The sequence below is a fragment of the Callithrix jacchus genome, chromosome 3 (genome assembly GCF_049354715.1).
Source record: "Callithrix jacchus isolate 240 chromosome 3, calJac240_pri, whole genome shotgun sequence".
Classification (NCBI taxonomy): Eukaryota; Metazoa; Chordata; class Mammalia; order Primates; family Cebidae; genus Callithrix; species Callithrix jacchus.
In genome coordinates, this window is record NC_133504.1 from 153,926,303 (window position 1) to 153,953,579 (window position 27,277).

The following is a 27,277-nucleotide window of genomic DNA, read 5'->3' on the forward strand; positions in this document are numbered from 1 at the left end:
CATGTTGACCAGGCTTGAACTCATGACCTCAGGTGATCCACCTGCCTTGGCCTCTCAAGGTACTAGGATTACAGGTGTGAGCCACTGCCCCCGCCCTTGGTCAGATTTTTGACTGAATCACTGCACAGCCGATTGGAAGCTCTGTGTGAGTGGGCAGGTCTTGTCAGCTTGGTGAGCTTATTTTTAGATTCACTGGGTAGTCAGCCAGCTCAACTCTTAGATTCACTACAATTTTAGATTCACTAGAATTTTAGATTCACTGGGTAGTCAGTTCCCCAACTCCTGAGCTCAAGCGATCCACCTGCCTTAGCCTCCCACAGTGCTGGGATTGCAGGCGTGAGCCACCGTACCCTGCCCAGAATTCTTGATAGTCAACTTTGTTCTTATCCTAAGTTAATATCTAAAGCATGTAACTGGCAATTAAAACATTCCAGATAATAGGGCTTTTGTTTGCAAGGGGAATTATAATCACTTCTAAAACTTGGTGAATTTTCTTTCAGTATCAAATGAAATCTCCCTTAAGATTATTACTGAGTTTCAAGGGAAATAAAAAATCAGTAACCCATCACTCTAGCTACTCAGGATGCTAAGGCAGGAGGATCACTTTAGCCCAGAAATTTGAGACCAGCCTAGGCAACATAACCAAACCTCATTTGTTTAAAAAGAAAAAGGTAGATCATTTAGCAATATTTGCATTGGAAAATTTCTAAATAGGAACAGATTCAAAATTGTTTTTAAACCCTCTTCTGAGAAGAAATAGTTTGCCTGTCTATAAAGATACACATAAGACTGTACAACCTAATGAAGTCAGGGCAATCTTTAGAGATTAGTACAAAGTTTTGGTATCTTGCTCTTCTAATTAATTTTATGCTTTTTAGTGGCGAGTAAGAAAAGAAGCTATGATGGGTCTGGCTCAGCTTTATAAGAAATACTGTCTTCATGGTGAAGCAGGAAAGGAAGCTGCAGAGAAAGTCAGCTGGATAAAGGACAAACTTTTGCATATTTATTATCAGAACAGCATTGACGACAAGTGAGTTTAATATGTTCATAAGAATGGTTGAGTATTAAACTACTTTTAAAAATGTCTTTAATATTTTAGTAACTTATTTTTATGTTTTTACTTCATAAAATAAACTTAATTCAACTTGATTAATAATTCACAAGTTTAGAGATAACTTTTTACATTTTTTTTATCCTATGTTTAAACAAGACTCTCGACAATTATAAGGTAGCCTTATAATAGTGAAATAGGCATGGTCTTTGAAGTCAGAACTGAGACCAAATGTTCACTCTGCTCTTTTTTAGATGTGTACTCTTAAACAGGTTCATTAACTTCTTCTGCACTTCAGTTTTATATAAAAAGCAAAAAGAATGCCTTTCCTACAGATCGTCATATAGATTAAATTAAATAATGAACGTAAAGCATCCTAGCCCAATGTGTGGCAATAGAGCACTGTTCAATTAACTGCTACTTTCCTTTTTACACCACCACCAATAGAGGAATTACTAAGTTGTTTTCATTTTCTGAATATTACTTAAAATTTTTTATTGGAGGCCAGGTGTGGTGGCTCACGTCTGTAATCCTAGCACTTTGGGAGGCTGAGGCGGGCGGATCACAAGGTCAGGAGATCGAGACCAGCCTGGCCAATGTGGTGAACCCGGTCTCTACTAAAAATACAAAAAAATTAGCTGGGTATGTAGGCGCCTGCCTATAATCCCAGCTACTCGGGAGGCTGAGGTAGGAGAATCGCTTGAACCCAGGAGGCGGAGGTTGCAGTGAGTCAAGATCTTGCCATTGCACTCTAGCCTGGATGACAGAGCGAGACCCAATCTCAAAAAATAATAATTCTATATTGGATCATATTAATAATACTTGGTTTGTGCAAAATAGTTTCCAATGTTTTGTTTAATTAGACTGACTTCTTTAGCATCACTGGATATGTATTTGTTAGTGAAGAGACCTCATATATTCTTAATCCAGTAATACTGAATGATAGATACAAGCAATAGATACTAGCAAGAAGGATATCCCAATATTGGTAAGGAATTTAGATTGTGGAGAGAAGAAAGACGAAATGTACACAGGAAAATCTTTATTTTCAGGAAGTGTTATAAAGGAAGATTCCCGTTTTTAATTATGTGACAACATGGGAAATGGACCAAATGGTAATCAGAGGAAATTAATGAGTTTCTTAATAATTAGCTGTACTGCAGATCATAGCTTTATTTGTTGCATTAATGAGTTTGCTGTTGCTCTAGACTGCTAAAGAACAGGCAGAACAGCCTATCACCATGTGTTTAGGAATAGAATTTAACTTTTCTGGAACAAATGTTTTATACTGACAAATTATAAAGCCACATATAGTAACCGTGTCTCTAAAGTTAAATTGTACTGAAAGTTTTCCAAGGAAGGAACTCATTATAAACTGATATCTTCCATTGTATGTACACACATAGCTACTATCTTGATATGGTATCTTGGCACAAGATGTTTAAAACTTTAAATATTGCCTGGGCAAGGTGCCTCATGCCCATAATCTTAGCACTTTGGGATGCTAAGGTGGGTGGATTGCCTGAGCTCAGAAGTTCCAGATTAGCCTTGGCAACATAGGTACACTTTGTCTCTACAAAAATTATAAAAATTAGCCGGGCATGGTCACACCCGCCTGTCGTCCTAGCTACTGGTAAGTCTGAGGTGGGAGAATCATTTGAACATGCGAGACAGAGGTTGCAGTGAGCTGAGATGACACCAGTGTACTCTAGCCTGGGCAACAGAGCAAGACCCTATTAAAAAAAATATATATTGCTTTTTAAAAATAAAATAATTGTGTTACTTAGTTTTTTGTTGTTGTTGTTGTTGTTCCATAGACTGTTGGTAGAGAAAATCTTTGCTCAGTATCTTGTCCCCCACAACCTGGAAACAGAAGAGAGAATGAAATGCTTGTATTACTTATATGCTAGTTTGGATCCAAATGCTGTAAAGTAAGTTACTTTTCAAATAACTGCTGGATTTCCAAAAGATTTCATAAAATAACTTTATCTTATCTAATTGTTATTGGTTGGATTGTTGCTACTTCTATATTTGAATCAAGAACCTCAGGTAAATATTTATAGACAAAATATTATGATTTATAAAATAGTTCAGTTAACACCAAAACTATTCTTACTCTTATATGTATAGGCATATTTGGCAGCTGGAACAATAGTAGGATGGTTTCAGGTATTCAAATAAATGACCATGTCAGAATACCTGTGACTAGTGTCTAAAACTACTGGTGCTTTATCCTATCCTTCCAAACTAAATATGAAGCCTAATAACTGAATACTGGTTCTTTGTTGGGTAAATACATTCAGATCTTCTCTTTGTAGGATGGCCATGTGATTGATTATTCAACTAGATTATTTTCAGACTACAAGGGATCACTGTTGATATTTTTGCCCAGATAACCAGCATAATCAAACTGTCCCAGGCCAACCAGGATGTGTGGGCATTTCACTTTAATAGATTTTTTTTAAGTAAATATTACAGTATATACATCTATATCATGTTGTACGTCATAGTATATGTAATTTTTCTCAAAAATACACAGTGTAAATGAGTCATGTCATTAAGAATTGTGATCTCAAGATGGAAGGATCACTTGAGCCTAGAAGCTCTACCAGCCTAGGCAACATAGTGAGACTCTGTCTTAAAAAAGAGAGAAAATTCTGGGTTAGGATTTTGATTGTTTGCCATTGTGGCTTCTTACATGTTCCTGCTTGGTAGATTAAGACTGCATTTTTAGGCTGGACACAGTGGCTCACCCCTGTAATCCCAGCACTTTGGGAGTCTGAGGTGGGCAGATCATTTGAGGTCAGCAATTCCAGACCAGCCTGCTCAACATGGTAAAAACCCCTTCTCTACTAAAAATACAAAAAAAATTGGCTGAGCGTGGTGGGACACGCCTGTAATCCCTGCTATTAGGGAGGCTAAGGCAGGATAATTGCTTGAATCCAAGAAGTAGACATCGCAATGAGCTGAGATCATGAGCCTGGGCAACAGAGTGAGACTCTGTTTCAAAAAAAAAAAAAAGGTAGACTGCCAGTTTTGCAGAAATTCTGTAAGATAGTGTTGTACCATTATTAATGCCTTTCCTGGCTTAAGGTTTTGATGTTTGTTTATATTTCAAAATAACTGACAGAGTACTTGGAGATTAGTAATTTCTCAGAGGTCATTTGGGCACGTGGAAACATGGAGGAATTTGTGATTCCCTGTGTTCCTGGAGAGAGAAAAGTCTAGAATAAGCACAATAATGTAAATTCGGCATCTTGAATCTGTGTTATTCCTAAGATACTACATTTCTCAAAATAGTCTGTAGTGCTTCATGTATACTCCGTGTAGCCTGTGTAATAGGCCTTCATTTTTTGATCTGTGTCTGTGGGATGCTCCAGGTTCCTTGTGCTCCACAGACACATATGCCCTGTGCTTCAAGCATATGTGTGTGTGTGTGTGTGTGTGTGTGTGTGTGTGTATATACACGTTTTTCACATTGCTATATGTCCCTTGCACTTTGACATTTTATCTTTCCTTGTACCAGAACTTTCTGGCTACTTGTATTTAAAACATCTTTCAATCTCTTTATTGCCTATTGATCTTTCTAAACCCCTCATATTTTCTCTCATAAGAAGGCTTATATTTGCCATTTGTACTAAATTGTTTTAAATCGTAATAGATATATTTTGTGGTGCTTAAACTTTTAGGTAGATGTAGAAGAATGGTGTGTATACACCATGCCGCAAAAAAAGTTGTAAAACTGAATATGAATAATTTCCAGTATTGTTATATAATGTATTTTTTCATAATCCTGACTCTCCAGAGCTCTCAATGAAATGTGGAAGTGTCAGAACATGCTTCGGAGTCATGTACGCGAACTATTGGATTTGCACAAGCAGCCTACAGTAGGTTCACTATTTGTTTAAATTCATATTTTATTACAGTCATTTTCAGATTTTCTGTAGTTCTATCTAGTGAAGCAAAGAAATGTATTTCAGTCGTTTTATTTTCCAAATGTCAGTTAAACATAATTTCTGTAGTTGTCTAAGCTAAATTTCCATTTAAAATGAATATAACAAACTCTTATTTTTCAGTTTGAGCAAAGAAATGGTGTTTTCTAGTTTACATAAAGTTTTCAGACACTAACAGTTTATATATAGTTCATCAATTTTCAAATAATTAGAATTAAATTTCAAGATGAAATTGTATTAGATGTCGTATTTCTTTTTCACTGCATGAATCATGGTCTCTCAGTATAGAGTGAATATCAGATATCAATCCTATAAATATGCCAATGGCCAGCTAAGAAGGAAACTTTACATTTTTAAGTGTATTCACTAGAATAGGTGTTCTTAACCAGGGGATCATATATACAGACCTCTCAGGGACACATGGGTAATGGAAGAGGAGCTGGTATACTTTTTTTTTTTTTTACACAGGATCTTACTCTGTTGCCCAGGCTATCACACCGTGGCATGATCACAGCTCACTGCAGCCTCAATGTCACTGGGCTGAGGTGATCCTCCCACCTTAGCCTTCTGAGTAGCTGGGACTACAGGTGTGCTCCACCATACCCAGCTAGGTTTTGTATTTTTTTGTAGAGGTGTGTTTTCACCATGTGGCCCAGACTGATCTCAAAATCTTGTGCTCACACAGTCTGCCTGCCTAGGCCTCTCAGAGTGCTAGGATTATTGGTTTGAGACACTGCACCCAGCCTGACAAACTTTTAAAATAAATCAACAGAGGCCGGGTATGGTGGCTTGCACCTATAATCCCAGCACTTTGGGAGGTCGATGCAGGCGGATCACCTGAGGTCAGGAGTTGGAGACCAGCCTGACCCAACATGGAGATACCTCACCTCTCTACTAAAGATACAAAATTAGCCAGGCGTAGTGGCACATGCCTATAGTCCCAGCTACTCAGGAGGTTGAGGCAGGAGAATCATTTGAACCCGGGAGGTGGAGGTTGCAGTGAGCCGAGATCACACCATTGCAATCCAGCCTGGACAACAAGAGTGAAACTCTGTCTAAAAAAAAATTAGGAGGCCAGGCGTGAGCACTTTGGGAGGCCGAGGCGGGTGGATCATGAGGTCGAGAGATCGAGACCATCCCAGTCAACATGGTGAAACCCCGTCTCTACTAAAAACACAAAAAATTGGCTGGGCACGGTGGTGTGTGCCTGTAGTTCCAGCTACTTGGGAGGCTGAGGCAGGAGAATTGCCTGAACCAAGGAGGCAGAGGTTGCGGTGAGCCGAGATTGCGCCATTGCACTCCAGCCTGGGTAACAAGAGTGAAACTCCGTCTCAAAAATAATAATAATAATAATTAATAGATACCAAAAACATATATTTTGCGAGGCATAGAGTCTCTGATCAGGTATTCAATCCTGCCTTTGCAAAATTAGTCATAGATGATACGTAAAGGAATGGATATGACGGTATTCCATCAAAACTATCAACAAAAACAGCCCATGGGGGCATGGTCTTCTAACTTTTAAACTAAATTATTTCAATTTAATATAAATTAAAACTAATAATAAAGTAATGCTATATGGGATAGAGGAAAGGGGAATAATTTTAGAAAGAAAGTTTTCTTGAAGGTATTTAAGTAATGGGCCACAAAATAGCTAACAAAACTCTATTCCAGAAGACAAAATTTCTACCCTTTATATTTTTACTTTTTTGTGGCTTGTAGTTTCACAGTAATTCTGATATGATAATTTTATATGTTAATTGCTTCATTGATCTTTTTTCAGTCTTCTGGCAATTTAACTTTCACATGAAAGTTGTATAGTTGTGATTTTTTTTTTTTAGTTGTGATTTTTAAAATACCTTCCTCCTAACATCTTTTTTCCTTCTATTTGTCTTAATAGTTGCTACTTTATAATTCCTTGTTGTTAATTTAGTGTATACATGTGATAAAACCATTTTCCCATTGAGCAGATTGTGATGAACGTTTTTTTAACTTCATGAAAAATGTACAGTAATGAGTATTGATTTTTGTTACAGAAATTTGTTAACATATATAACTAGTTGTTCTTTTGTTTCTGTTTTAAATTTCAGTCAGAGGCTAACTGTTCTGCCATGTTTGGAAAACTGATGACCATAGCAAGTGAGTATGTTTATTTACTCACTAAACATGTAATAAACGTCATTACAGACAAATTATTTACCTAATGGGACTATTGATTTAATGCTAAGTAAAACAAAAGAGCCTTCATCTTAATTTTATTTCTAAGAATCAGGCTGATTTTCTTTTAATGGCTCCACAATATTTTTATGACACCTGTTTTTCACTTAGTAGAATAGTATTTTTTCTTCTTCTACTCTAATACTGATTTCTCTTTTAATTTTATAGAGAATTTGCCTGACCCTGGGAAAGCACAAGATTTTGTGAAGAAATTTAACCAAGTTCTCGGAGACGATGAGAAACTTCGGTCTCAATTGGAGTTATTAATCAGCCCAACCTGTTCTTGCAAACAGGCAGATATTTGTGTGGTTAGTAAATCATACTTTACACTTTTTCTCTAGCTTTACTTACAGAAATATGTATTTCATTAAAGCCTGTTGTACACAGAGTGATTTGTGTAAATTTAACTGAGAGTGATTATTGTTAAATTTACACAAATTTAATTGAGAGTAATTACTCTCAGTTACTCTGTTGTCAAGTTAATTCTCTATCTGCCATTCACTCTCCAGCCACATTCCAGGAAAATGCTAGAGAACTAAGCCAGGGAGATTCGTCTTAGGAATTTTACAAGATAAAGTACTTTGTACTTAGTAGACATTCATTGAGTAACTGTTAAGCATTTTCTGAATACTTGTGTGCACATGCATTTCCTTCTTTCATGTATTAGAATGGAAACAATCCTTGTCAATAAATTAGCAGCAGTAACATTGCCATATATCTGTTTTCATTTACAGATAAAGTAAATTCCTATCTAGACTTTTGTCTTCATTCTACTCTTGAACTCATTTCATATAAAACAGTATTCTTGAAGCTATCAGGAGGGAAATCTTCATTTATTCAGCTTTTTTTTTTTTGTTTCCTGAGATAGTCTTGCTTTGTCATCCAGGCTAGAGTGGAGTGTCACAGTCATAGTTCACTGTAGCCTTAAACTCCTGTGCTCAAGTGATCCTGTACCTCAGCCTTCCACATAGCTAGATACTGGCACATGCATCCACATCCGACTACGTTTTTAAATTTTTTATAGGCCTGGCATGGTGGCTTGCACCTGTAATCCCAGCACTTTGGGAGGCTGAGGTGGGTGGATCACCTGAGGTTGGGAGTTCAAGACCAGCCTAGCCAACATGGTGAAACCCTGTCGCTACTAACAATATAAAAATTTACGGGGTGTGGTGGTACATGCCAGCTACTCTGGAGGCTGAGGCAGGATAATCCCTTGAACCCAGGAGGCAGAGGTTGCAGTGAGCTGAGATCGTGCCACTGCACACCAGCCTGGTGACAGAGTGAAACTGTTTTAAAAAAATACTTTTTTCCTTTTGTGGAGATGGGGGTTTCTATGTTTCCCAGGGTGATCTCAAACTCTCGGCTTCAAGTGATCTTCTCACCTCAGCCTCCTGAAACACTGGGATTACAATTGTGAGCCAGTGTACCCAACCTCATTTATTCAGCATATTATGAGAGAGTCATAGGTTTCCACCATACCATTTATTACCAATGTGATCTTTAGTAAGTAATTCAATATATTTATTTGAGCCCTGTTTTGCTCATCTGTAGACTTTAATCAACCTCATAGGGTTGCTAAAAGATTCTTTTTTTTTCTTCTCTTTTTTTCGAAATAGAGGCTATCGCTGAGGCCAGAATGCAGTGATGTGATCTCAGCTCACTGCAACCTCCACCTCCCGGGTTCAAGTGATTCTCATCCCTCAGCCTCCCAGGTAGCTGAGATTATAGGCATGCACCACCCCACATGGCTAATTTTCTGTATTTTTAGTAGAGACAGGGTTTCACTGTGTTGGCCAGGCTGGTCTTGAACTCCCGACCTCAGGTGATCCACCTGCCTTGGCCTCCCAAAGTGATGGGATTACAGATGTGATCCACACAACCTCCTGCATTCAAGTGATCCTTCCACTTCAGTCTCCTGAGTAGCTGGGACTACAAGCACATGCCACCATGCCCAGCTAATTTTTGTACTTTTTGTAGAGACAGGGAACTCCTGAGCTCAAGAAATCTGCCCTCCTTGGCCCTGCAAAGTGTTGGGATTATAGGTGTGAGCCACCACTCTCAGCCAAGAAAATCTTTAATAGGAAAAAGCTAATAGAATAAAAATGTTTAATAGGAAGAAGTTAATAATAATAAGCTAATAGAATAAAAATGTTTAATAGGAAGAAGTTAATAAGCTAATAGATATAAGGAAAGAAAATATTTTGTGTACACCTTTAAAATGTGTGTTTTAAGCTAAGTTTTATTACAAAAGAGTCAAAAAACTAAAAAAAAAAAAAAAAGAAAGGAAAAAAAACAGTACATTGGCTTGCATCTGTAATCCCAGCACTTTGGGATGCCTAGGCAGGGGGATCACTTGAAGCCAGGAGTTTGAGACCAACCTGGGCAATATATCGAGACCCTGCCTCTACAGAACACTAAAAAAACTAGCTGCACGCGGTGGTGCACGCCTATAGTCCTGCCTCCTCCAGAGGCTGAGATGGGAGTATCACTGTATCACTTGAGCCTAGGAATTTAAGTCTACAGTGACCAAGGAAGGTCACACCACTGCATTTCAGCCTGGGTGACAGAGCAAGATCCTGCCTCCAAAAGAAATTTATTTTTTTCGCCCTCTCAACCCAGCTTTTCCCAATTCCAGGAAGAACCGGGAAGAGAAGGCCCAAAAAATTTTTTAAAAACTAAAAAAACCTTGACGTTTATTAAGTAAAAATATTACAAAAAGCTAAGGCCAATTTATCTTTGAAGAAAGAAAAAATGTTTAAGTAAGTTTAGTGCTGCCTAAGCGTACAGTGTTTATAGAGTCTACAGTAGTTTCTAAAGTGTACAGTAATGTCCTCTTCCTTCACATTGACTCACCACTTACTCATTGGCTTACCCAGAACAACTTCTAGTCTTGTAAGCTTTGTTTATGGTAAGTGCTCTATATGTAGGTGTACTGTTTTTTATCTTTTATATAGCATTTTCATTATATGGTTTATGTTGTGTTTTCATCTTTTTATGTTTTTACCCTTTCTATGTTTAAATAATGTTTAAATCCACAAATACTGTGTTACAGTTCCCTGAAGTATTCAGCATAGTAACATGCTGTACAGTTTTGTAGCATAGAAGTAGTAAGCTATACCATTTAGGTTTGTGTGCATGCATTCTATGATGTTCACATGATGAAATTGCCTTAACAGCACATTTCTCAAAATGTGTCTCTACCATTGAGTGATGCATAATTCTTTGTGTGTGGGGTAGGGGTATGTATTTCTCCATATATAGGGCTCTGCACTGCCCTATTGGATTTAAATAAATAATCCTTCTTACAATGTTACATATAAACATCAAGTACTATGCTTGGGACCAGACTTACAGAGATAAATAAAAGAAACCTAATTTCAATTTATATATGTCTAACTTTGTTCTAGAAAGGATTGGAGTTGATTAGTTTTAAAATAACTTATAAAGGATAAAGACTATAGTAGATATATATACAAAGAGGTCTAGCTCTGTGGAACAAGTATCATTTATTCAGCATAGAGATCTGTAAATACCGATAATTAGGAGGACATGGGGAGGAAACCAATTTAGGTTAGAGAAAAGTGGGCTCGTCTCTCAGGGCTTGGAATGTGGACATGCCAAATGCCCGGACTACCTCAACCTTTGTACTTCTTTTTAAAATTTTATTTACTTGGTTATATTTTTCTTGTTTTGAGACAGGGTCTTTCTCTGTCACTCAGGCTAGAGTACAATGACACAATCTCAGCTCACTGTAACCTCTGCATCTCAGGCTCAAACGATGATCCTGCCTCAGCCTCCCTGGTAGCTGGGTCAACAGGCATGCACCATGATGCCTGAGTAATTTTTGTATTTTTAGTAGAAACAGGGTTTCCCATGTTGCCCAGGCTGGTCTCAAACTCCTGGACTCAGGTGATCCCAGCCACCCTGCCCAACAACCTTTGCACTTCTGAGCTGAGTAATTTGCTGAAAACGCTTAAAAGTTTCATTGACTTCTTTGGCATTTAGAAGTCTAGTTCCAGAGTCCTGTGTCCTGCGGAGAATCTAATATTATAATTCGATCATACAATGAAATAGCTTAAAAAGGCCAGGCACGGTGGCTCACTCCTGTAGTCCCAGTACTTTGGGAAGCTGAGGTGGGCAGATCACTTGAGGTCAGGAACCAACACTGTATAAATGAAGACCATACAGTGTTAAGAGCATGGGCTCATGATACCCCTAACTCTTACATTAGCATGTGTGATTGAGCATGTTATTTAACTATATGTTCTCATATGTAAAGTGAGTCTTAGAATACTCTTTAGACACAAGAAACGACCTCTGTTAGAGTACCTCTTTGAGTTTGTCCTTTTCCCCCCGGGCTACTGAATATTATTTATGTATTTTCGATGATAACGCCATTCCTGTTCTGATATAAAAGAATAAAGAAAAATATGCAGTCATAAAATTTAGTTTCTCTCATTCTGTGTAGCTTTCACTCCATCCGTGAGAGTTCCTTCTCTGTACCCTAATGTGTATTTATCACTACCTCTTTATTTTCGTAAATTACAATCATATCTCCCTTCTCAAGAGGTAGCTATTACTTGGTAAGAGAGTTAGTAGACATATATATCTAATATTTTCCTTCCTTTGTCCAAGTTCCATTTCTGAAAAATCTTAGCAAAAGTACTTTGAGCAAAGATTATCAACAGTGACATGTGTATTTGTATGTGGGGTGGGGGATGTAATAAAAGAGAGCAGTGGAATTGAAATGTGATATATGGATATGTTTTCCTTTTAGAATTCAAGTTTTAGGTTTCTACACCTTGACGCTAGAGAGGGACCACATATTTACCATAGCTTCAGCTGTGCCTCCTAGTTTATGCTTCATTGCCCGCCTATGACAGTGGTCCCCCAACTTTAATATTTTCCAGGAAGCTTGCTTATTCAGCATTTTATGAAACAGTCCTCAGTTTGAATATCAGCTATACCGATGTGACCTTTAGTAAGTTACTCAGTATTTTCAAGCCTCTTTATTTATTTTCTTCACCTATAAATATTATCACCCTCATAGGATTTTTAAAAGAATAAAGTAAAATGAAATTTTATATATGGCTTAATACAGGGCCTCCCTGCACTGCCTGCAGGGTTTCAATAAATGGTTCGTTCTTTTAGGTCTTACACTGCAAAGAGTAAGGATCTTTAAAATAGGTGTAATGTAGGATCATGAATCCATCTTTTAACCAAATCTCAACATGAGTAATTTATGGACTACACTTATAAAATCCCTCCTCTACCTAATTACCTGGATATTCATTGTATCTTCAGAAGTCCAAATATTATTTTCTTTTTTGATCAAGCACACACTGTTATAATTCACTGCATGATTTAATACATTTTATAATACACGGAATCTCATGAAGCTTGCAGAATAAGTGACAGAGGCCAACAAATATTTTTATAGAATTGTGTTCTTTGGCAAAATACAGGAGCATTACTCATCCCAAGCAGGGATGGAAATAGGGCCAAGAATCACTTCTTCTAGAATAAGTGACTCCTAAATTGAATCTTAAAGGATGAATAGGAATTAGACCATTGTGTTAAGAATGACTGCTTTATTTCTAGATTGGCTGACCTGGATATCGGGAGATGATTTAGGGAAGAAGACAGCATCTTAGCAGTTATGTTCAGAAGTGTTGAGATTCAAGTCTGGTTCTGTATATTAGTACAGTTATATCGCTTGGAGAAAGTACAGAAGAAATCGGAGACAAATCTGAGAACCCCCCCCCCGCACGTGTGTGTGTGTGTGTGTGTGTGTGTGTGTGTATGCATGTGTGTGTTTTGAGACAGCGTCTCATTGTGTTGCCCAGTCTGTGGCGTGCAGTAATGTGATGATAGCTCATTATATCTTCAACCGCCTAGGCTCAAGTGATCCTCCTACCTTAACCTCTCAAGAAGCTGGGGCTACAGGTGTGTGCTACCATGTCCAGCTAATTTTTTGATTTTTTGTGGAGATAAGATCTCACTATGTTACCCAGGCTGGTGTCAAACTCCTGAGCTCAAGTGATCCCCCTGCCTCAGCCCCGTTTTCATTTAGTTACTTTTTTTTATAATTCAATGAGTATAATGCACATCTCACTTGAATATGAAAGTTAAAACTTTGGAAGTTCCTTCTTATAAGAAACTGCTATATCCTTTTCTAGATTACTGATTCCAGCTGCAACAAATATTGATAATGTTAAACTCCCTTCTAATTTATTTTTAGTAGCCATAACAGTAATTTTGCAACAAGGATAAGTGTGCACATGAAAGAATACCTTTTTAAAAGAAGATTTTTTTTCTTTTCCTTTTTTTCGAGATGGTGTCTTGCTCTGTCACCCAGGCTGGATTACAGTCGTGCGATCTCAGCTCACTGCGACCTCTGCCTCCCAGGTTCAAGTGATTCTTGTGCCTCCGCCTCTTAAGTAGCTGGGATTATAAGCATGCATCACCATACTCTGCTAATTTTTGTATTTTTGGTAGAGACGGGGTTTCACCGTGTTGGTCAGGCTGGTCTCAAACTCCTGACCTCAAATGATCTGCCCGTCCCCCTTGGCCTCCCAAAATGCTGGGATTACAGGCATGAGCCACTGCACCGGGCCTAATACCGTAGTCTTTGAGTTTAAATGGGTAGTTACTGTTTTTGTTGTTGTTTTTTGAGACAGGGTCTATGCAGCCGTGCAATATCAGGTGGTCACTGCAACCTCCACCTAGCAGGCTCAAGTGATCCCCCCACCTTAGCCTCCTGAGTAGCTGGGAGCACAGGCAAGTGCCATCACACCTGGCTAATTTTTTGTATTCTTTGGTAGGAACAGGGTTTTGCCATGTTTCCCAAACTGGTCTTAAACTCTTGAGCTCAGATAATCCACCTGCCTTAGCCTCCCAAAGTGCTTTGATTACAGGTGTGAGCTACGGTGCCTGGCCTGAGAGTTACTTTTATTTTTGGGGTCATCTATCAGCCTTTCATAATTACATGTCTAAATTATAATTAGGGTTCTACAGGGTTCTCATGTATCCTTCACCTGTGTTCTTTCAGAACTGAAAACTTTTGCAAGTATTTATATATGTATGAATATCTATTTTTTAAAAACAAATTAACTGGCCAGGTGTGGTGGCTTTATGCCTGTAATCCCAGCACTTTGGGAGGCCAAGGCTGGTAGATCATCTGAGATTCAGGAGTTCAAGACCAGCCTGGCCAACATGGCGAAACTTCATGTCTACTAACAGTACAAAAAATAGCCAGGTGTGGTGGCACATACCTGTAATCCCAGCTACTATGGAGACTGAGGCAGGAGAGTTGCTTGAACCCAAGAGGCAGAAGTTGCAGTGAGCCAAGATTGCGCTGTTGCACTCCAGCCTGGGTGACAGCAAGACTCCATCTCTAAAAAAAAAAGTTAACTGAAACAAAACACAATATTCTGTCAAATTATGAAACAAAACCAAAAAAGCATGCCCATAAAAGTACAAATCATTTATATTCTAAATTAGAGCATTAAAAAGGTTGCGATATGCTGGGCATGGTGGTTTACACCTGTAATCCCAACAGTTTGGGAGGCCGAGGCAGGGGGATCACTTGAGGCTAGGAGTTCAAGATTAGCCTGGCCAATGTGGTGAAACCCTGTCTACAAAAATTAGCTGGGCATGGTGGCACCTACCTGTAATCCCAGCTACTCAGGAGACTGAGGCAGGAGAATCACTTGAACCCAGGAGATGGAGGCTGCAGTGAGCCAAGATTACACCACTGCACTCTAGCCTGGTGACAGAGTGAAGCTCTGGCTCCAGAAAAAAAAAGGTTGCTATATTAAACAATAATTTCATTGAAGAACTGTGAGGCAAGACTGCGTTCACTCAGAAACAACATCATCCACTTTTTTTCTCCATTGTCCAGATTTTGCAGTGATTGCTTGGTGGGTGTAAAAATTTAAGTTAGGATGTAGAGCAGAAAATTCTCACTTTTGTTGATTTTGAATATTTCAGTTCCTTTTCTTAGCCTACAGTTATTTTCATTTTGAAAAATGTGAAAACAAATCACACTTGGTAAAACTCTTTTCTTTCTATAGAGAGAAATAGCCCGGAAACTTGCAAATCCTAAGCAACCAACAAATCCTTTTCTAGAGATGGTCAAATTTCTGTTGGAAAGAATCGCACCTGTGCACATTGATTCAGAAGCCATAAGGTAAGCTAGGAAGTATATTCACTCAAAAATAGATAATCTGAAACTTCAGTGTTGTTAATTTAAATTCTGGGCCTCTGAAGATATCTAAAGACCTCTGTATGTCTCTTTTTAATCACAGGAGTGTTACATCATTCAAGTTGAAGGGAAGGCCTGCTTATTTTATGATCTTCGGCTTTATTTAATGCTTTTGGTTTTTAAAGGGTTTTTATGTTTATTTTTAGCATACATATTCTCATTAAAGAAAACTTAGAAAAAAGAGAAAGATAGAGAAAGGAATGTTCTAGATCTGTGTGGCTGTTGACCAACCTCTGAGTTTTCTTAAGCATTTTAATGGCCCCATAATATTCTGTAGTATATATTACTACAGAATAGTGTAGTATAGTGGTAACTGTTCATTTGATGTGTGGGAACAGAGTGGTTTATTGGAAGGAGGACAGGATTGTCTTGAGACAAATTTGGTTTCAAAACATAAGTCTACTTTGTGGCTTTGTAAAAAGTCTTTGAATTTTTATTTATTTTCAACTTTAATATGGGCATAAAATCTTGTTGGATGATTGTGTTAATTCAAGATAATATATAAAAGGTAAGAAGCCTGGCATTATAGATATTAGCTATTGATTTTTTATTACGTATTCTCATGACTTCAGACTTTTCTGTTGGTTTTAATGATTTTCTATTGCAAACTTCTGGTAATGCTTTATCTTGCATTAATCATTTTTCCAGTAGATAGGTTATGTATCTTTCCACATTGGGTTACTATGCAGCACTTGTTGGTTCTTTTTCCAAACAGCCTAGAATTCAGAGATCAGTTACAGTGCCCAAGTTTTACTGTTTATTTCACCTTAGGTGAATCGCTGATGTGGCTGTATTAAAATGCTGATTGTATTCATTTGCTAGGGCTTTCATAATAAAATATCCCAAAGTGGCTGGCCTAAACAAAAGAAATTTATTTTCTCACAATTCTGGAGGTGTAAGCCTGAGATCCAAGGTATCAGCAATTTTTAATTTTTTTCCTGAAGCCTCTCACCTTTGTTCACAGATGGTTTCCTTCTCACTGTGTCCTCTTGTGGTCTTTTCTCTGTGCACCCAGCATATTTATGTCCTAATCTGTTATAAGAACAATAGTCATATTGGATTAGGCTCCACCCATTCAGTCTTATTTTACCTTGATTGTCGCTTTAAAGGCCCTATCACTAAATGCAATCACATTCTGAGATACTGGGGATTAGAATTCATATTAATTTGGGAGAAACACATGTCAGCCCATAACATAATTAATATACACTTATTCAGCCTATATCTAATAATTTAATACATTCATATAATTTGTGAAGATCAGATCAGTGTAATGGGGATATACATCACCTTAAATATTCATCTTTATGCTAGAAACATTGAAATTCTCTTCTAGCTAGTAAACTATAGACACTCTACCAATCTCTAAAACACTATTATATCTATTAATTAACCTCTCTTCGTTCCCCCTTTCCCAGCTTCTTGTAACCACCAGTATACTCTGTCATCATGAGGCCCACATTTTTAGCTTCCACCTAAGACTGAGAATATGCAATTATTTGTTTTTTTTTGTTCTTGGCTTATTTCATTTAACATAATAAGCTCCATTTCCATATGTGTTGCTGCGAATGGCAGGATTTCATTCTTTTTTGTGGCTCACTGATTCTTCATTGTACATATATACCTCATTTTATTTCTTCATTTATTGATGGGCACTTAGGTTGATTCCATATTTGGCTTTTGTGAATAGTGACACAGTAAACATAGGAGTGCAGATATCTCTTCCATATATTAATTTCCTTTATAAAAAATAATTACCCAGTAGTGGAATCGCTAGATCATATGGCAGATCTGTTTTTAGTTTTTTGAGGAACCTCCATGCAGTTTTCCATAGTAGCTATGCTAATTTACATTCCCACCAACAGTGTACAAGGGTTCACTTTTCTCCACATCCTTGGTGGCATTCATTATTCCCTGTCTTGTTGATAAAAAGCCATTTTAACTGAGGTAATGTTTCTCCTTTTGGTTTTCATTTGCATTTCTCTAATGATTGATGTTAAACATTTCTTCATATACCCGTTGGCTACTTTTATGTCTTCTTTTGAGAAATGTCTGTTCAGATATTTTCCCATTTTTAAATTGCATTGTATTGTGTGTGTGTGTGGTTTTGATTTTTTGTTTGGTGTTTTTTATTTTGTCATTTTGCTTTTGAGTTATTTGAACTCCTTATATATTCTGGTTATTAATCCCTTGACAGATGGATAATTTGCAAATATTTTCTCATTCTGTGTGTTGTCTCTTCACTATTTTTATTGTTCCCTTAGCTGTGCAGAACCATTTTAGCTTGATGTATTCCTATTTTTCTGTTTCTGCTTTGGTTGCCTGTACTTTTGGGATCTTGACACAAACAAATTTGGGTCAGACCAATGTCTTTAAGCATTATCCCAGCATTTTCTGCTAGTAGTTTTATCCACTAGGTCTTCATCCATTTCGATTTGATTTTTTTTAGAGGGTGAGGGATAGGGACCTATCACTGATGAAAATAGATGCAAAAATCCTCATAAACACTAGCAAACCTGTTTCAATAACACATTAAAAATACCATTCATCATGATTCATCCCAGGGATGCAAGGATGGTTCACATATATCAGTCAATAACCATGATTCATATTAATAGAACCAAGAATGAAAACCATATAGTCATTTTAACAGATGCTGAAAATACCCTCAACAAAATAGGTATAGAAGGAACATACCTCAGTAATAGAGGCCATAGGTGACAAACCCACACCAATCATTGTGTTGAATGGAGGAAATTGAAAGGCTTTTCTATAATAATTGGAGTAAGATACCAAAGCCACTTTTACCACTTTTATTCAACAAAATCCTGGAAGTCCTGGCCAGAGCAATTAGGCAAGAGAAAGAAAGGCCATTCAAATTTGGAAAGAAAGAAGTCAAATTAGCCTTGTTTGCAGTTGACATTATCACAGAAAGACTCCACCAAAAAACTGTTAGAACAGATAAATGAATTCATTATAGTTGCAGGATACAAAATCAACATACAAAATTCAGTAGCATTTATATATGCCAACAGCAAACAAAATCAAGAAAGCAATCTTATTTATAGCAGCCACAAAGAATATCAAATACCTAAGAATCAACTTAACCAAAGAAGTGAAAAATCTATTACGAGGAATACTTTAAAACACTGATGGAAGAAATTAAAGATGACACACAAAAAACAGGAAAATATTCCATGCTCATGAAATGGGAAAATTAATATTGTTAAAATGATGATACAACTCAAAGTAATTTACAGATTAAATGCGATTTCTATCAAAATACAAATGACATTCTTCACAGAAATAGAGAAAACAATCCTAACATATACGTGGAACCAGCAAAGACTCAAATAGCTTAAGCATTATATGGAAAAAGAACAAAAGCTGGAGGCATCACACTGCCTTTCAAATATCCTACAAAACTATAGTAACCAAATGAACATGATGGCATAAAAACTAGTTATATAATCCAAACGATCAGAATTGAGAACCCAGCTACAAATTTGTGCTTTTTTAGCCAGCTCATTTCCAATAGAAGTGTCAAGAACATAGTCTCTACAGTAAATTGTGCTGGGAAAACTGACTAGCAGAAGAATAAAACTAGACCCCTATCTCTCATCTCTCACTATATAAAATCAACAAAATATACTTTTGTTTATCTTCATTTTTTTTTTTTTTAAGACAAGGTCTTGCTGTGTCTCCCAGGCTTGAGTACAGTGGCATGATCATAGCTCACTGTAGCCTCAACCTCCTGGGCTCAGGTGATCCTCCTCCCTCAGCCTCCTAAGTATCTGGGACCACAGGCACATGGTACCACACCTGGCTAATTTTGTGGCTGTGTTTTTTTGTTTGTTTGTTTTGGTAGAGACAACGTTTTGCCATGTTCTCTGGGCTGGTCTCAAACTCCTGGACCCAAGCGATCCTCCCACTTCGGCCACTTCGGCCTCCAAAAGTGCTGGGATTACAGGCATTAGCCACCACACCCAGCCCTTTTTTGTAAGATTTTCTTTTCTGACCGGGCGTGGTGGCTCATCCCTTTAGTCCCAGCACTTTGGGAGGCCGACGCAGGCAGATCACAAGGTCAGGAGTTGGAGAACAACCTGGCCAATATGGTAAAACCCCATCTCTACTAGAAAAAATTAGCCAGGCATGGTAGTGCATGCCTGTAATCTTAGCCTGGGAGGCAGAGTTTGCAGTGAGCTGAGATCACACTGCTGCACTCTGGGTAACAGAGTGAGACTCCATCTGAAAAAAAAAAAAAAGATTTTCTTTTCTTTTTTGGGTACAGGATCTTACTCTGTTGCCCGGGCTGAAGTGCTGTGGCATGATCTTGGCTCACTGTAGTAGGCTCAAACAGTCTCAGACCTCAGCCTCTTGAGTAGGTAGAACTATAGGCACATCACCATGCTTAGCTAATCTTTTTAGAGTTCTTTTGTAGAGAAGGAGTTTTACCATGTTGACTAGGCTGGTCTTGAGCTCCTGCCTGGGAAGCTCACCTCAGCTTCCCAAAGCACTGGGATTACAGGCGTGAGCCACCATACCTGGCCTGATTTTCTCATCCTCTAATTTTCTCATTTGCAAATAAGTAAGGAACTTTTAAGACTTTGAGGGACTAATTGTTTTGTCCACATTGTAGTAGTTCATAAACAGTAAGTTAAATCTGCCTATGTTATTTTGCATGTTAATGTCCTTTGCTCTGTACCATTTGACTTTAACGGGATAGATAATGTATATAACGTAGTAGAAATGGCCACTCTTGCTTAAGCATATTAACTTTGAAAGAGACATATAATCCTGTCAGAAAATCAAAGCCTCCATGAAGCCTCACAAGGGTTTTGCTACTTCAGCAAATTATAGCATAATATTTGATCTCCAGTGTTAAAAGACCAAAAACTCAAGTTTTTCAGTATCATCATTAGTTGTTTGGGCTCAGAGAAGTGAACTAATAGTTAGAATTTCTAATGGACTAATTTTATGTAATTTTTTAATTTTAGTGATAAATGTGTCTTACAGTCCTTCTATATAACCAAATCTTAAATATTAAATGACAAATAGAGGGCTTACTTATTGATTTAACATATACTTAAAAGAGTGATTTGTAAAGTACATTCCATAACTGGGGGGGAGATAGCTATGTAATCCAAATTGTGTGAGATGAGTTTGTTGTAAAGGAACCTCCTGAAATAAGTGGCACATATGATGGATAGTGAAAGATAAGACTTACAGGGATGAGCCAGGTGAAGACTGCAGGGGAAGTACAGTCCAGGTGACCAGCCATGCCCTTGAGTAGATTACTTAAGCTGCTCTGAGCTTCAGTTTACTCATCTTTGAAAATAAGGACAATAGGCTGAGGCAGGTGAATCACCTGAGGTCAAGAGTTCAGACCAGCCTGGACAACATGGCTAAATCCCATCTCTACTAAAAATACGAAAATAAGGACAATGATAATCACTATTCACTATAATGTTTAAGATAATTAATATATGAATATGTAAAACATTTAGCATAATAGCTCACACATATTAAGTGCTGAATGAATATTTTAGTACCTATTCTAGAAAGAAAAAATAGCAGATAGCAAAGGCAAGAGGAATCAAGAAATACTTATAAAATATTTCTTGGTATGCACTTCAGTGATAATCTAGAATTTTTTTTTTTCTTTTTTGAGGTGGAGTCTCACTCTGTGCTATCTCGGCTCACTGCAGCCTCTACCTCCGGGTTCCAGTGATTCTCCTGCCTCAGCCTCCTGAGTAGCTGGGATTACAGGCACACGTCACCATGCCAGACTGATTTTTGTATTTTTAGTATAGATGGGGTTTCACCATATTGGTCGGGCTGGTCTCAAACTCCTTACCTCAAGTCATCCACCTGCGTTGGCCTCCAAAAGTGCTGGGAATACAGGCGTGAACCACCGCCCCCAGTCTAGAATTTTGAAAGAAAGGATTGGAGTTAATAGAAAATCATTCTAAATATAATCCATTTTCCCCCCTATGCATATGTTCATACAGCTTGACATATGCATGCTACAGTTTGTTAATGGTCTATAGTTAGTAGATGAAAATGAAGTAGTCATTGTAATGATGGCAGAAACCCAGGAGAAAGAGTAAAATTTTAAAAAGGAAAAGGATTGAGGACTGAATCCTGAGAAAAACTAGCAATTAAGAGGTTGGCAGAAGATCATGGACTTGGTTAAATTTTTTTTTAAGTTTTGAGCAAGCGGGGCGCGGTGGCTCACGCTTGTAATCCCAGCACTTTGAGATGCCGAGGCAGATGGATCACGATGTCAGGAGTTAGAGACCAGCTGGTCCAATATGGTGAAACCCTGTTTCTAGTAAAAAAAAAATACAAAAATTACTGGGCATGGTGGCGCACATCTATAGTCCCAGCTACTCGGGAGGCTGAGGCAGGAGAATCGCTTGAACCCGGGAGTTGGAGGTTATGGTGAGACAAGATGATACCACTGCACTCCAGCCTGGGTGACAGAGTGACTCCAGCCTAAAAAAAGAAACATTTTGAGCAGATATAGTCAAAAGCAGAAAAAACCAAAGAGGGGTTAAAATCTGGAGGGGTCAGATGCTATCCAGAAGTCAATTAAATACTAAGAATCATCAACTAGATAGGAAATGGGAAGAAATCACAATGGCCAGAGTGGTTTCTGTGGAGCAACAAGAACAAAGCCAGAATGTCATGGATTCAGAAAGGCATACGACAGTCCTTTCCAATATCTACATTGTGGTACACAGAGAAAAAATGATCAGTGATACTTATGCAGAGAAGACTGCTGAAGTCTGTTTACTGGCCCAGCTCAGCAGAAAGCCAGTAGGTACCACTTGGCTACCCTGAGGCTTAAGCATATTAAAGGGATACTAACCTTATCACCCTTCTAAAACCCTGCTTAGGAGATAAATTGACAGCACCAGTGGAGACAATCAATCAGTGTAGGCAGCACCAACTTTATATAAAAAGCAAAGGACAAGGCTGGGTGTGGTGACTCATGCCTGTAGTCCCAGCAGTTTGGGAGGCAGAGGTGGGTAAATCACTTGAGTCCAGGAGTTCAAAACTAGCCTAGGCAATATGGCAAAACCCCATCTATACAAAAATTAGCTGGACAGCATGGCATGGGTCTGCAGTCCCAGGAATGTGGGAGACTGAGGTAGAAGAATGAGCCCAAGAAGTGGAGGTTGCAGCGAGCTGAGATTGTGGCACTTCACTCTGTCCTTGGCAACAGAATGAGACTGTGTCTCAAAAAAAGACCAAGAAAAAAAAGGACTAAAATCAGAGTTTGAGCCTCAACCAAAAAGTAACAGACAAATGAGATGATGGAAAGGGAGTAAGCTTGAAGAAGAATCTTCTGCTATAGTTTTTGACTAGATTATTTTGAATATTTAAATACCTTGAAAAGGTACTAGGTGAAAAGAAGACAGATTGCAGATAAGGAAGGGGGAATATAGATGAGCAACATTCCTAAGGAAGCAGAGCAGTAAGAAGTACATCTTAGCCTATGACATGGTAAAATAATAGACACAAATTAGAGGAGATTCGAAGATTATGTATGGAAAATTAGAGAAGAGTTTTCACTTAAGGCTTCCATTACTATTCTGTCTTCTGTTAAAGATGAAGTTGTTCAGTGGGAAGATTTAGAGTTCAGATAGATGGTGAAGATTTGTAACATTGATTGTATAGCATAGACTTCATAAGCAGTTTTCAAGAGGCAATTGGATTGGTAATCGTCTTTTGCATCATGATAGCCCTGTGAAGTATATATTATTTATCTAATTTATAAAAGTGGAAAAATACTTTATAAGAGGAAGGATTATGATCCTGGCTTTAAGACTTTGGTCTTTCGCTTATGGCTCCTTGACTCATACTGGTGATTACCAACATTACAATGATAGAAGAGATTATGTCTCATTTTACAATGTATTTCTCAGGTAAATTGTAAGACTTGGCACATGACAGTTAGTTAATACTCATTAATTATATACATGGAACGTATCACAAGTATTTATATACATTTATAAATTTTTTGAAACACACTTGTAATTTTGTTACATTCATGCAATGTTTACTGGGATTTCTTAATAAAATGCTTAATTTGGAATGATTTTCTCAAATTGGATGAATCTTAAAAATACAGTGTCAGATCTAAAATTTCCAGAAAACACATAAGGTTGGCAAAGATTTCTTAGAGAGAACATGAAAGTCACAAGCTGGGAGAAAATACTTCAAAAGCCTGTATTTGGTGAAGGATTATATCAGGATATATAAAGAACTCTGCCTACTGAATAATAATAAGACAAATGACTCAGTTTTAAATGGGCAGATTTGAACAGGTGCTAGATAAGATGGTAAATAAGCACAGGATTGACCACAGAAGAGGTATGGAGCAGTATTTTGTGGAGATGAGAATGTTTTATATGTGCACGTATCTCCTCAAGGAGATACCACTTCACATCCACTGAGATGGCTGTAAGTAAGAAGACAGATATGTTGGTGAGGATGTAGAAAAACTGGATCCTCCTATATTTCTGGTGGGAATAGGAAATGGCAACTCTGTTTTGGGAAACAGTTTGGGAGTTCCTCAAAAAGTTAAATATAGAGTTACCATATGACCCAATAGTTCCATTCAAGTATATACTCAAGAAAAATGTTTATAGCAACATTATTCATAATATCCCAAAAAGCTGGAGTTAAGCTAAATGTCCATCAACTGATGAATGGATAAATAAATTTTCTTGGCCAGGCACAGTCGCTCATGCCTGTAATTTCAGCACTTTGGGAGGCCAAGGCAGACATATCACCTGAGGTCAGGAGTTCGAGACCAGCCTGGACAACTTAGCAAAACCCCGTCTCTCCTACAGATACAAAACTTAGCCAAGTGTGGTGGTGGGTACCTGTAGTCCCAGCTAGTCGGGAGGCTGAGGCAGGAGAATGGCTTGAACGCGGGAGGCAGAGGTTGCAGTGACCCAAGATGGCACCACTGCACTCCAACCTGGGTGACAGAGCAAGACTGTCCCCCCCCCCGCCAAAATAAAATAAAATTAAAAATTGTTTTTCTTAAATCCATATACTGGAATATTATTTGGAAATTTATTTAAATTATACTACACCGATTAATGCTACAGTATGGATGGATGTTAAGAAAATTATGCTAATTGAGAGGAGGCAGTCACAAAGGATAACAGTTGTGTATTAGTCTGTTCTAACGCTGCTAATAAAGACATACCGGAGACTGGGTAATTTATAAAGGAAAGAGGTTTAATGAACTCGCAGTTCCACATGGTTGGGGCGGCCTCACAATCATGGCAGAAGATGAAGAAAGAGCAAAGGGACATCTTACGTGGTGACAGCCAAGAGAATATTTGCAGGGGAACTCCCCTTTATAAAACCTTCAGATCTCCTGAGATTTATTCAGTACCAGGAGAACAATATTGGAGGAAACTGCCCCCATGTTCAGTTATCTCTGCCTGGCCCCACCCTTGGCATGTGGAGCTTATTACAGTTAAAACTGAGATTTGGGTGGTTTGGACATAGCCAAACCATTTATATCAAATTGTATGATTCCGTTAATATTAAATGTTCAGAATAGGCAAGTGTATACAGGCAGAAAATAGATTAGTTAATGCCTAGGGCTGGAGGGAGTAATGGTGAATGAGTTCCTGTTAACAGGTAAGGGGTTTGACTTAGGATAGTGGTGGGATGTTCTGCGATTAGGTAGGACATCTCTGTGAATATAGTAAATACCATTGAGTTGTACATTTAATTCGGTGAATTGTGTGGCATATAAATCATACTTTAGGTTAACATTGGTGCACATAAACACCAGTTTTTTAATGTTATCAGATTAACTGAAGATAATGATGGATTTTAAAATAATTTTCTTGGTGTAATTGGGGAAATGAAAGTAAGTGCTAAACCTCATTTAAACTTCAACATCTGTAAATTAGTATAGCCATTATGGAGCACAGTATGGAGGATCCTCAAAAAACTAAAAAATATAACTACCATATGATTCAGCAATCCCACTACTAGGCATACATCCAAAAGAAATAAAATGAAATAAGTATCAAAAAGATACCTGTACACCCATCGTTATTGCAGCATTATTGACAGTAGCCAAGATTTGGAATCTCTCTGTGTCCACCAAGGAATGAATAGGTAAAGAAAATATGGTACATAGGTAAATGGAATACTATTTGGCCATAAAAAAGAATGAAGGGCTCTTATTTGCAAAAATATGAATGGCATTGGATGACATTATGTTAAGTGAAATAAGCCAAGAACAGGAAGTTTAATACATGTTCTTACTGGCAGGTGGAAGCTAAACACAAAAAAAAGTAGATCTCACAGAAACAAAAAATAGAGCAGAGGAGACTAGAGGCTGGAAAAGGTAGTGGGAAGGGAAGGTTATGGAGAGATACAAAATTACAAAAAGGGATATAAGACTACAGCTAGATGGAAGGGATGAATTCTAGTGTTCCATAGCACAGTAGGATGACTATAGTTAACAATAACATAGTTTCAAATAGCTGGAAGGAGAGTATTGAATGTTCCCAACACAAAGAAATTATAAGTGTTTAAGATGATGGATATGCTGATTATCCTGATCTGATCACTATGAATTATATGTCTGGAAACATCACTGTGTACCCCATGAATATTTATAATTTTTATTTGTTAATTTTTTGTAAGTGAAAAGAATTTCAGCATTTGCATTCTACGTATATATTTGGTACTTAACTTTTTAAAATGAACAATTTGACATATACGTAACACCAAAGGAAAAAAATTTAACCAAACTATTATTTTGAACATTTGCAATAATAATTGAGTGTTCTCATAATAGGGTAATATCTTCTTCAATTTACTGATGAGTAAAGAATCTCAAAACCAGAAATCACATTTGTTTTTACTTAAAATAGTACCATGTTGCTACATAGTCTGATTTTTTATTGACCAGATAATATTCTATTTCTTGGAGGTGATTATTTTGAAAAACTAATTCCTTAATTTTTGATAATTACATTGTTTCTATTTAATGAATCTTTATAAATATAGCATGATGCTTCTAAGGACTTGCTTCTTTGCTATAAATTTATAGAAATAAAATTACTGATTCAGTATATTAATTACCTGTGATTAATTCATTTGTCCATGTATGTTTATTATTTGTATTTTTTGAGTCAGTTGTCATTGCCTATTTAGCAACTACTATATTATTATTGTTCTTAAAACTGAAAATCATCTCAATATATATAGAAATGAATATTAAATTGCTTATGTAAATATATTACCAGTATGTATTGTGTCATTTAATTTTAGTTTTTTTATTTTTTAGAAGAGTTTTTTGGTTTTTTTGGTTGTTTTTTGTTGTTGTTGTTGTTGTTGTTGTTGTTGTTGTTGTTGTTTTGAGATGGAGTCTCACTCTGTCACCCAGGCTGGAGTACAGTACAGTGGTACGATCTTGGCTCACTGCAACCACCCAGGTTCAAGTGATTTTCCTGCCTCAGCATCTCGAGTAGCTGGGATTACAGGCACCTGCCCTAGTGCCTAGCTAATGTAGTTTTTAATAGAGATGGAGTTTAACCTTCGTGGCCAGGCTGTCTTGAAATCCTGACCTCATGATCCACCTGCCTTGGCCTCCCAAAGTGCTAGGATTACAGGCATGAGCTACCTCGCCCAACCAAGAAGAGTTATTCTTATACATTAAGTTTCTTAGGGGGATATACTATGTAGAAATTTAGTTATCAAGTAAAGGACAAAGTTGAACTCCCCCCCCCTACACAC

General features: G+C 37.6%; 2 protein-coding genes across 4 annotated transcripts in view; one reads left to right on the forward strand and one right to left on the reverse strand.

The window, feature by feature from the left end:
* The window catches only part of LOC144581690 (uncharacterized), a 138,217-nt gene that overhangs the window by 70,120 nt on the left and 40,820 nt on the right, over positions 1 to 27,277 (reverse strand). The gene's annotated exons all lie outside the window — the stretch shown is intronic.
* Positions 1 to 27,277, forward strand: part of PDS5A (PDS5 cohesin associated factor A) — a 157,734-nt gene that overhangs the window by 68,488 nt on the left and 61,969 nt on the right. For all 3 annotated transcript variants that reach the window (XR_013533134.1, XM_078367370.1, XM_078367369.1), the window contains exons 12-17: positions 879 to 1,030; positions 2,869 to 2,982; positions 4,857 to 4,938; positions 7,095 to 7,143; positions 7,390 to 7,529; positions 15,297 to 15,412. Coding sequence is in view for 2 of the 3 variants with exons in the window: in XM_078367370.1 (XP_078223496.1) it covers positions 879 to 1,030; positions 2,869 to 2,982; positions 4,857 to 4,938; positions 7,095 to 7,143; positions 7,390 to 7,529; positions 15,297 to 15,412 (653 nt within the window). In the remaining variant the exon portion in view is untranslated. The remainder of the gene's footprint in view (positions 1 to 878; positions 1,031 to 2,868; positions 2,983 to 4,856; positions 4,939 to 7,094; positions 7,144 to 7,389; positions 7,530 to 15,296; positions 15,413 to 27,277) is intronic.